At 36.8% G+C, this 12,047-nt stretch overlaps 1 protein-coding gene across 4 annotated transcripts in view; it reads right to left on the bottom strand.

The window, feature by feature from the left end:
* Positions 1 to 12,047, bottom strand: part of TRIM37 (tripartite motif containing 37) — a 178,125-nt gene that overhangs the window by 42,836 nt on the left and 123,242 nt on the right. For all 4 annotated transcript variants that reach the window (XM_035026727.1, XM_035026726.1, XM_035026729.1 and 1 more), the window contains one exon: positions 4,336 to 4,530. In XM_035026727.1, coding sequence (XP_034882618.1) covers positions 4,336 to 4,530 — 195 coding nt within the window. The remainder of the gene's footprint in view (positions 1 to 4,335; positions 4,531 to 12,047) is intronic.

Genomic DNA, 12,047 nt, shown 5'->3' with positions numbered 1-12,047 from the left:
ATGAACCCTTGGTCTTTGCCCTCACAAAGCTCACAGTCTAGCTGGAAAAGTGAAAAATAATTTTAGTACCATGTGATAACTGCCAAGACAGGAAAGTGTAATGAGATCTTATACCACAGGAACCTGGCAATTCAATACTGCACTGAAAATAAGCATTCCTGAATGTGCCAGGTTACAAAGTTAATTAGAATTGAGTCTTGTAACAATTCTTTCATATCATTCAGTTATGACCTTCAAGATTGACAGTTCTCTAAAGCCTCTCCTCCAGACATCAGTATCTATCAATGCTACCACCATTTCGGTCATCTAAGCTTCTTCAGAGTCCTCCTTACCACATTCCATTCAGTTGCCAACCCTCTAACTTGATGGGATTCCAAATATTACCACTGCCATGCTACAAGTAAAATCTTAATTATATATAGAGTAGATTACTGTATTCCTTAGAGGTTAAGTGGAACTTCTATAATGTCAGAAGATTCTGAAGACCTTACCTCAGATCCACATATTTTTCAGCATATGATGACTGAGAAAATATCCAGAAATGTATGAATTTGCCCTCTCATACTAAGAACCACTGAAATAAACTTCCACAATAATACCCTCCTTAAACTTCCATTTCTGATAGTTTTCTGGGCACTGCCAGCTTTCTAAAAGCAGCTTGAATCAAACCACTCCTAAACTGCAACAATGGCTCCCCAATGCCCACTATGCATCATTCCTCAGGCTAGCATGCAACACCTTCCACAGAATAACCTTACCTGACTTTCTATTTCTGCTTACTACTACATGTACCATAAAATCTGGTTCAACTATATCATCCGTCATTCATACCCTGATGCCTCTTAAAATACTCCTTTTTACAGTAGGGTGGTTAAGAACATGAACTTGCAGTGAGTCTGATACATAAAAGGTTCACTCAATATGTATTGAAAAAAAGAATTAGAGGAAAATAAAGGAATACTATGAACAACTCTATGCCAACAAATTTCTGATAACCTAGATGTAATGGACCAATACCTTGAAAGACAACCTGCCAAAAAGTGAAGAAGAAATCGACAGTATGAAGAGGCCTATATCCACTTTCTATTATCTCCAATAACAGAAGTAGAGGCAGTACTTCCAAACTCAATCTACAAGGCATTATTCTAGTATCAAAAGCAAAGATATTACAGGAAAACTACAGACCAGTATCTCTCATGAACAGAGATATTAAAATCCTCAGCAAAATATTAGCAAATTGAATCTAACCAGGTATAAAAAGAATTATATACCACAACTAAGTGGGATTTATCCCAAGTATGCAAGGCTGGTTTGACATTCAAAAATCAATAAATGTAATCCATCATATCATATCAATAGATGAGAAAAAGCATTTGACAAAATCTAATATCCATTCATGAATTAAAAGAAAAAAAAACTCTTAGTAAACTAGGAATGGAGGAAAACATCTTCAACTTGATAAAGAATAGCTATGAGAAACCTATAGCTAACATCATACTTAATGGTAAAAACCTTGAAGCTTTCCCACCATGATCAGGAACAAGGCAAAGATGTCCCCTTTCATCACTCCTTTTCAAACTGTACTGGAAGTCTTAGCTAATGCAATAAGATAAGAAAAATAAAATGAAAGGTATACAGATTGAGAAGGAAAGAATAAACAAAGAACCAAAATAAACATTGAAGCCCAAGCAAGCATTTTAATAAAAAGAAGGCTGGATCTTTCTGCAACATTAGCTTTTAATATTCTCTCACAGATATGTTATCTTCAGGGCGCCTGGGTGGCTCAGTCATTAAGCGTCTGCCTTCGGCTCAGGTCATGATCCCAGGGTCCTGGGATCGAGTCCCACATTGGGCTCCTTGCTCGGCAGGAAGCCTGCTTCTCCCTCTCCCACTCCCTCTGCTTGTGTTCCTGCTCTCGCTATCTCTCTCTCTCTGTCAAATAAATAAATAAATAATTAAAAAAAAAAAAAAGATATGTTATCTTCAGTTGGTTTCCATGACTCCATTTTCTTGGTTTCTCTCCCTTCCAAAGGCTCTTTGATCTGGTTCATCTTTCACACACTCAGTAAAAACAGACATTCATCAAAATCATGTCCCTGGCCCCTTTCTCATTAAAATTTTCTTAAAACTCTCTCTTCTACAATCTTACTCCCTTAGTTTTAATTATCCAGTATCACCTCTAGGCAAATAATTGTATATATTCCAGTTCTTAATTTTTAGCTATCTATTAAGCATCTCCACTTTGATATCCCACTGGCATGTCAAACTCAAGATGTTTAAAGACTTGCTCTTCCTCTCTACTATTCCCCCTCCCTTCCTTGTCACCAGCATTTTGAACACCTGGATTAAGAAAACTAATTTTTGGATAACTGAGATATTCTGTTTACAGTTTGCATTCATTTTTCCAATGACATTGAATATTTTTCAAAAACATGATTTTACCCATCTATAAAATATGCATGGCTAAACTAGAATTTTTTTTTTTTATTAAAGATTTTTTACTTGACAGAGAGAGAGAGAGACAGCTAGAGAGGGAACACAAGCAGGGGGAGTAGGAGTGGGAGAAGCAGGCTTCCCGCTGAGCGGGCAGCCTGATGCGGGGCTTGATCCCAAGACTCCGGGGTCACGACCTGAGCCAAAGGCAGATGCTTAACGACTGAGCCATCCAGGTGCCCCTAAACTAGAATTTTTTAGACATAACTGTATTGCTGGATATTTTCAAACAACTCTGACTGTTTTCTCTTTGGGATATACTCCTAGAAGTAAAGTTACGGGATTAAAGGACAGAGGTATTTTAAACCTAGTGCAAAAATTTCCTTCAGGGGCGCCTCAGTCGCTCAGCTGCGTCTGACTTGATTTCGGCTCAGGTCATTATCTCAGGGTTATGAGAATGAGCCCCACATCAGGCTCCATGCTGGACGTGGAATCTACTTGAGATTCTCGCCCTCTCCCTCTGCTCTGCCCCCACTTGCATGCACATGCACTTTCTTTTCCTTTACTTAAAAAAAAAAAAAAAAAAAAAAAAAAAATTCCTTCAAAAAGGTTAAACCAATGTACACATCCACCTACAGAACCAAAACTTGTCCGTTTCACTATCTTTGTAAATAACACAGGTTATAATTTAAGCAAAACCTTTGTCAAGGTGTTAACTTTTTTTTTAAGCTATTTCTTGGGCTGCCTGGTTGGCTCAGTTGGTAGAGCATGTGACTCCTAATCTCAGGGTTGTGAGTTTGAGCCCCATGTTTGGTGTAAAGATTACGAAAAATAAAATCTTAAAAAAAAAAGGCTATTTCTTTGTTGATCACAAGAACCATGTGTAATTTTTCTTTTCTTTGTAATTTTCTGTATTTTCCAAATTTTCTACAATAAAAATACCTAAGAATAATGTAAATTATATACAATGTGATAAATTTTATAAAAGTACAAATACAAAATGTACTTGGATCACAGATAAAAGGCAAGTATTTCATAACATTACTGAAGACAGCCTTTCAAATTAAGGACCCAGACTTCCAGGAAGTATACCTTAGAAAGAAGAGGCCTAAATAATCCAGGCTCTGAAATCACCACCCCCACTAGAGCAGCTCTGTGTTTTCTACACTGAAGCTCTACCTCAGACTTCAAAAAATGAGTTTTGCTGCTTTAAAGAAGCATCAAAATCACTATTCTAAATCACTGATACTTGATTTGTGTAATACTATTATTTAAGAAGGTAGGAAAAAATTGAGTATATATTAGAAAGTTTTCTAAAAAATCGTTTTTAAAATGTGGCATTTAAAGGTAAATCCTTAGCTGTTCAAAATGACTATGCCTAAGAGTTTCAAAAAATCCAGGTTTGACTATACATCTAATGTGTGTGTATATACACCATATTACAGTGACACAGATATAATTTCTAACAAATAACCTTTGCAAATAAAACACTGATGCTAATTGGTATGCATTTTTAGACTACAGAACATCAAAGCATGAAACCATCTTTTTCTATATTCCATTTAGACACAGTTCCACTTAGAAGTCAGGGAATTCATGAAAAACTCTAAGTTTTCACAAAGAGGACAACTGTGCTTCATACAAATCAAACTGTGAATCAGACACAATCTAAATGTCAAATCATATACAAACATTGTAACAGGCATTAAGACATTATTGCACAAAACACCACTGAACAATGACCAAAAAATGATTAATATGTCAATTTTATGACATATAATGAAAAATCAATTTGCTACAGAAATGTCCTGTGTTCCAACACTTAAATGAGACACTTGGATTAAAATCAAGAGTTGTTCTCAAGAATCACAGAAAAAAGTGAAATTATTGTTAATATTTTACCTGTGGGTTGCAAAAGTGAAGCAGGTGGGCGAGGCTGTAAGCCCCACAAATTTTCCATACTATTCCGGTCCTTAAGGTCCAACAAATGTATTAAAATTAACGGATCAATGTCTAATAAACTACTGGTAGCAGCAGAGCATAAATGTGCTCTTCTTGACATTCTGCTACTGGCACCCACATAGCCATGGTTACTACCTGCAAAAGAAACAGAGATGTAGAAAATGCATGCTACAAGTTTGCACAAATTCAATTAAAAGAAAAAGTAAATTGGTTAGTGTTGTTTGAATACTTGTCTATGGACCTATCTTTTAGGAGTTGGTGTGTCAACATGATGAGAAGCAGAAAGGAGAAACCAGATTGCCAGAGAGGTGAACACAAGCGTAGTGACTAAGCTCTGGCCTCATTACCATCCAGAATTCAGGAGGAACCCTCAACCCCATCCTTAGCCCTAGAAATCAAAAGGCAGTAGCATACACAATATATGCAATCAGGGGGATGAGGGAGAAGAAAAGGAGAATATGTCCTATAACCCAGTCGTCTTGAAAGAAAGACAAATCCCCATGATATCATAAATCCCAAGGAACTAGACACCAAAACAGTAATTTTCTCGAGGAGTTTTCAGACTGAAACTTGTTAATGACTGATGGACAGATAGACACTGATGAGCAATGTCATATCTGCATCACCTACACTGGACTAAGCTCCTTAAGCTAAAGAAACCGTTTGACTTTTCTCTAGTGCCTAGTACAACACCTACCAAATATTAGGTATGGAAATGGTGGTTAAACTGATCTCCCTCAATAAAACTATTTAAATGTATTCTAAAGAAACCTAAAATTTAAAAATGTTACATGCAACAAAGTCTTAAAATAGATAATATAAAAATAACACAAAATAATCAGGTTCTGACTATTCATGAATGTTTCAAAAAGATCTAAAAGGAAGTAACTTAGGAGAAAAATTCCAATTATTCAGAAGCTTCAAGCCAATTATTTACTTATATGTGTTTCATCTATATTCACATCCTCACCTTTTCCAACTTCTTCCTCTTCCTCTTCTAAGGATACCATCCTACTGCAAATTTTTCTTTCCAGACTCAGTACACCCCCCTGCAACTCCTTTTAAAAAAACAGCAGAAAACTCTCCTTTTCCTCAACTGCTACAAAGGTGCTCAGTGCATCCAAGGAAGGCGTTGGAGTGAGGCTCTCATTTCATTTGGTGACTAGCATCGTGCCTGGCAGCAACACTCAGCATTCACCTGCACCACGGCCGCCAGCTCAGGAGCTCACCTGCATCTACTTAGCACTCATCCTGCAACGATGATGAGGTAACAGCCGTAGAGGATAAGATCAATGTCCTCATTAAAGCAGCTGGTATAAATGTTGAACCTTTCTGGCCAGGCTTGTTTGCAAAGGCCCAGGCCAAAGTTAGTATCAGGAACCTCATTTGAAATGCAGGGGCTGGTGGACACCAGGACACCAGGAGGAGGTCCTGGCCCCTCTATCCCTGCTGCCCCAGCTGAGGAAAAGAAAGTAGAAGCAAAGAACTGGAATAAAAAACAAAACAAAACCAACAAAAAACTATCTGCAACAGGAATAAAATATAGTTGTGGATAGAAGAAAAAAAAGAAAGTGGAAGCAAAGAAAGAAGAATCTGAGGAAATCTGATGATGACATGGGCTTTGGTCTGACTAAACCTCTGTAACGTGTTCAAGAAAAAGCTGAACCTTTAAAAAAAAAAAAAAAAAAAACAGCAGAAAACTATCCCCTCTCCACCTTGAAACGGTCTTAACCCTTTTCCTTTACTAGGAAGTTTCCAAATAGGCTGCATTTGAGAGGAGTTTTAAACATTACAGATTGCTAGCTCTACCACAAATGCCTGAGTAAGATTACGGGAGTGGGACCTAGGATCTTTTCCTTAAAAAAAAAAAAAAAAAAAAAAAGCTGCCCAGGTGGTTCTAATTGGGTAATAAGTTACTCAGTAGCCCTGTGTACTCTATCTACTGCCCTGATATCTGGTTCTTCTTTAGAAATAGAAGTTGCCCATTTTTCCACAATAAGTGGACCCATTTAACACTAGCACTCTTCAATTTCTCAATGCTCTTCTAGGCCTTCACCAAAACAAAAATTCCTTTCTTTTGTGGTTTATGCCCTTTGGCTACTCCCTCCCTCCCATGTTCCCAACCTTCCTACTCACTATCCAAAGGCATCAAAGACTTGAGCATCTATTTCAGTTTCCCTTTCTCAGAGGTGATATTGCATTGTTCTGGGTGTGTTGTGTAGGTCTTTCTGTCTCATAAAAAGTGTACGGCCTAATAAATGCTCACAAATTAATGGTGCTCCCAAATCCCCCCATGTCTCCTGAAATTGCTCACTAACCTTCCTCTCCAAAGGTAACCTTCATCCTGAGTTAAACCATAATTTTGCCTGTTTTTGAACTTTATATAAATGAAATGATACAGTATGTGCTCTAATATCCTGCTTCTTTGTTCAACATTATGTTCAGGAGATTCATCTATACTGATGTATGTAGCAGTTTATTCATTTTCATTCTTGCTGTGTGGCATCCCAGTATATGAATATATCCCCATTTCTTTCTTTATTCTATGTGGAAAGAATTTAGGTTGCTTCTAGTTTTTAGCTGCTAAGAATAAGGCTACTGAAATTCTAAGTAGATTAACTGCTCTTGAAGGTCACATGAAAACAATATAAAACACCTCATAAAAAAGCAAATCAACAGTGACAAGTTCCTTGCCTCCTGAGCCAAGCCCCTGCTAAAATGTTACACTGATCTACCCAAGTTCTTCATTTTATCATAGTGCCTGTATGCAGTAGCATGCATTCAAGGTCCTACACAGTCTAGTCCTAAACCAGCTTTTTCCCATCTTTTGTTATAATTTACATTTGTTATAAATTACATTGTTATAAATTACATACTGGCAAGGTATGAGAGTTTCCATCTCTCTATATGCTTGCAACATTTAGTATTGCCAGTTTAAAAAATATATATATATTTTTAAAGATTTTATTCATTTATTTGACAGAGACACAGCAAGAGAGGGAACACAAGCAGGGGGAGTGGGAGAGGGAGAAGCAGGCTTCCCGCGGAGCAGGGAGCCTGATGCGGGGCTCCATCCCAGGACCCCGGGATCATGACCTGAGCTGAAGGCAGACGCCTAACAACTGAGCCACCAGGCGCCCCTTAAAAAATATTTTTATATATTAGCTGCTACAATGGGTATGCAATGGTATTTTATTGGATTTTTATTTGGCATTTCCCAAAAAAAATAAAGAAAAATGAGCCTCAGAGATCTGTGGGATCTCATCAAATGTACCAACATATATATAACGGAAGTCACAGAAGAGCAAAGAGTACAGACGAAAGAAAAATGGTTGAAAATTTCCAACGTATGATGAAAAATGTTAATCTAACACATCCAAAAAGCTCAGCTCAACAAACTCTATGTAAGATAAATAAACTCAAGAGATCCACACTGGGACACATCATCAACTTCCATTTCTCTGATAAAAGAGTTTGAGTACTTTTTAAAATGTGCACTGGCCATCTGGATAGCCTCTTCTGTGAAGTGTCTATTCCAGTCTTTTGTCCCTCTTTTTTTCCTAGGAGGTAGTCTTATCTTTTTCTTATTGATTTACAGAAGTTCTTTATATACTATGGAAAGTTTTAGAAATTTTTAATTTACTCTGATTAATAAAAGTTATGTTTTTTTAAAAGAAAAAATCAATGCATCTTTCTAGAACAGACTATACACCTGAGATCTTCTAAGCAGTTAGATATTACGGGTCTAGAGATCAACACATGATTGTCCCACAGGTCTCTTAAAATCAACACTGATCAAACTGAATATATTATGTTCTGCTCCTAGACTATCTTATGTAAGTGCACAGCCTAACCTAGAAACCTTAAGGAATCATCCCCATATATCCACCAAATCCATCCCATCCAGTTAGATTCCCAAGTCCTATAAATTCTTTAACATCTTTCAACAAATTTCATCTCCACCCCTACTGCTATTGCCTTAGCTTAGGCCCTCATAATTCTCCCTCCTGAAACATTTCAGTAGTTTTCTAACTGATCTTGTCTTTTGATTCATCTTCCACTATGTAACCAAATCTGACCAATGTTTCTTTTAAAGACCTTTAATGGTTCCACAGAATAAAGTCCAAAATCCTTAGCCTAGCAAATGAGACTTTCCATTACCTGATTTTGCTTCTTGCTTACCAATCTCACATTGGCCTGCCCCATCTAAAGTCTCAACTATTTGAAGTTTCCTAAAAGAACAGTGCTGCATCTTTTCCCTGGAATGCCTTTGCTCTCTTATCTCATTATTTCCCTGCAACTCTAATGAACTCTTAGCTCTTCTTTCAAGAACAAAATCAAGCATCACTCCCTTTCTAAAGCCTTTCATCCATTCCTAACAAGCTGTTCTATTTTTGGTGTCACCCTGTATTTACATCTATAATCACAAAGTTCTGTAATGACTAATGCTACATTCTCATTTTGGAGATGATGCTCATTCATCTCATAATCCTAGTGAACAACACAATGCCTGATACCTACTGGGCATTCTTTAAACATTACTGGAACAAGTAACCTTAAAAATTCTTAACCTGGGGATGCCCAGGTGGCTCAGTCAGTTAAGTGTCTGCCTTCGGCTCAGGTCATGATGCCAGGCTCCTGGGATTGAGTCCCGCATCAGGCTCCCTGCTCAGCGGAGAGCCTGCTTCTCCTTCTGCCTGCCACTCCCCCTGCTTGTGCTGTCTCTCTCTGATAGATAGATAGATAGATAGATAGATAGATAGATAGATAGATAGATAGATAAAATCTTAAAAAAAATCCTTAACCCGAAATAAGTAACAAATGTTGTAATAACCTACACACTGTCAATTTACAAGTGCTAGAATATTGCTAGAATCTTTTAGTTATCAAGTATTAGGTTTCATAAATCACACATGTGAGGCAAATATAAAACAGATGTTTCCTATTCAGTTGATTCAACTAGCTAATGTTCTAGATTAGAATGATACTTTTTGCAGGCACCTGGGTGGCTCAGTTGGTTAAGCATGTGCCTTCGGCTCAGGTCATGCTCCCAGGGTTCTGGGATAGAGACCCGCATCGGGCTCCCTGCTCAGCTCACAGCGTGCTTCTCCCTCTCCCTGCCTCTCCCCCTGCTGTGCGCGCACGCACGCACTCTCTTTCTCTGTCAAAATCTTAAAAAAGAATACTTTTTATTTAGAATGATACTTTTTCAGCACATAATTTTAAGCATAAGTTTTTCTTGTAACTAAGCCAAAATAACTGAATAAACTAAGCAATTCTTGAGGGAAGAGGAACCTGAATCATTAAATAATTATTTCAAGCTATAGCCTTATTTAAAATAACCTATACAATGAAATTAAGTAAATATTATTTTACTTCATACCTAGGTTCTGTGTAAGAAAGATCTTCTACTTAATGGACAACTTAACATCTTAATTGACATAATTCTTAGATGATAGTATGGTTCTGAAATATGAATCACAACAGGCTTGAAATGGACCTTCCATAATTAACATATAACAATAAATCATTCCACACTCAGCCCCACCTCACCCTTAATTCAGCTTTTATTTTCTTCTTTATATATTTTAAAACTTTTCATTTTACAAGTTTTAGGTTTATAGAAAAGGTGCAAAGATAATTCAGAGCATTCCTATAAATCCCATGATCCACTTTACCACTGTCAACAGCTTTCATCACTATGGTACATTTATCACAACTAATGAATATTGGTATGTTATCATTAACTAATAAATTCTGTACTTTATTCAGATTTCATTAATCTTTCCCTAATGTACTTGTGACCCATGGTCCCATCCAGACCATCAAATTACATCATTTCTCCTTATGTTCCTCTCGTCTGGGGCAGTTCCTTAGAATTTTCTTGCTTTTGATGACCTTGACAGTTTTGAAAAGTACTGGTCAGATATTTTGTAAGATGTCCCTCAACTGGGATTCACGTGGTGTTTTTCTCATGGTTAGATTGTGTTTATGGGTTTTGGGAGGATAACACCATAGATGTAAAGTACCATTCTCAACACATCATATCAAGGGTACCTGCTATCAACATGACAACATGGATGATGTTAAATCTGATAACCTGGCTAAAATAATGTTTACCAGGTTTCTCTGGTATAAAGTTACTTTTTCCCTTTCTAGACTGTATTATAATGGAAGCAAGTCACTAAGCATAGCCTTTAGGGGTAAGGGAGTTATGTTCCACCTCCTGAGAAGGCGATATCTAAAGAAATTTGCAATTCTTTTGTATGTGTACTGTCTTACATATCTTAGCTATCTGTTCATACATTAATTCACCTTTAGATTATAAATTACTTAAGAGTAAGTCTTTTTCATTGTATTTTCCAGAAATCTTGATATAGGCATTCAACAAATGTCTACAAATATTTAAAATTCCCAAAAGCAAGTAATAAAAATTAACAGGGTATGATTCACTACTGTATCCTCAGCACACACAATTTAGTGTCTGGATTATAATAGGTCCTCAAAAACTACTGAACTAATAAATTACAATTTTGGAATTACAGAACATAAGCATCATGAGAACAGAGATGTCTTTTTATTCAATACTGTAGCTTTGGAAAGTAAAACAGTATACAGTTCCAGTTAAGTAGCCAGTAAATATCTGGTGGATGAATGAAGAAATTGAAAAAATTAACATTTTGTTTATCCACTACCCAGTATGTGTAAAAATGTTTCATATTATAATTTCCCTATAATACAGTTTAAGAGAGGAAATGATAGATTTAATGAAGAAAAAATACCTGCAAGTTTGAAAAATATTCAGTAACCTTGACTCAGTACACCCATCTTCCATTTTATACCAAGATAGCTTCCGAATTTTTCTATGCTATTTAAAACTCTGAAAACTACACTCAACACTTAGTAAAATAAAGTGTATTCAGGGCGCTTGGGTGGCTCAGTTGGTTAAGTAACTGCCTTTGGCTCAGGTCATGAACCTCGGGTCCTGGGATAGAGCCCTACATCAGGCTCCCTGCTTAGCAGGGAACCTGCTTCTCCCTCTGCCTCTGCCTGCCACTCCCCCTGCTTGTGCTCTCTCTTCTCTCTCTCATTCTCTCTGACAAATAAAATCTTAAAAAAATAAATAAATAAAGTGTATTCATTCAATATTTATCTGAAAAATATTAAATGATCCCTTATTATATTGTGTTAAATGCCAGGGATACAAAATTAAGATGCATATTATTTCTTTGCACAGAGCTTCATGGAGCTCAGTGATAAAAGGGAAAATAGGCAGCTAAATAAGTAATTACAATATTGTTTAATATATATTCTAATAGGTTAACTTGAGAGAGCAGAAAAAGATACACAGAGCACACAGTTGAGGAGGGCTTCCAGGAATAAAATACAACCAAAGTGAAGAAAAAATAGGAGTTGACTACACCCAGCATGAGAAGATAGAAGGGACATGTTAGGAAGCACATTTGAGGGGAAGCACATTTCTTTCCTCTGGGCTAAAAAATGACACAGGTGAGTGCGAGAGAGGTAAGGCTAAAGAAGTGAGTAGGAGCCACCATATGAAAGGCCTTCTGTACCATTCCTTAAGTGAATGGAATCCAATAAAGAGTTTTAAAGTAGAGGAGTGACATGATCAGATATAAATTTGAAGGAAA

This window comes from Mirounga leonina, unplaced genomic scaffold (genome assembly GCF_011800145.1).
Source record: "Mirounga leonina isolate KUSES-001 unplaced genomic scaffold, KU_Mleo_1.0 Mir_200, whole genome shotgun sequence".
NCBI classification, from domain to species: domain Eukaryota; kingdom Metazoa; phylum Chordata; class Mammalia; order Carnivora; family Phocidae; genus Mirounga; species Mirounga leonina.
Note: the sequence above shows the minus strand (reverse complement) of the source record. Positions and strands in the feature narration are given on the sequence as shown.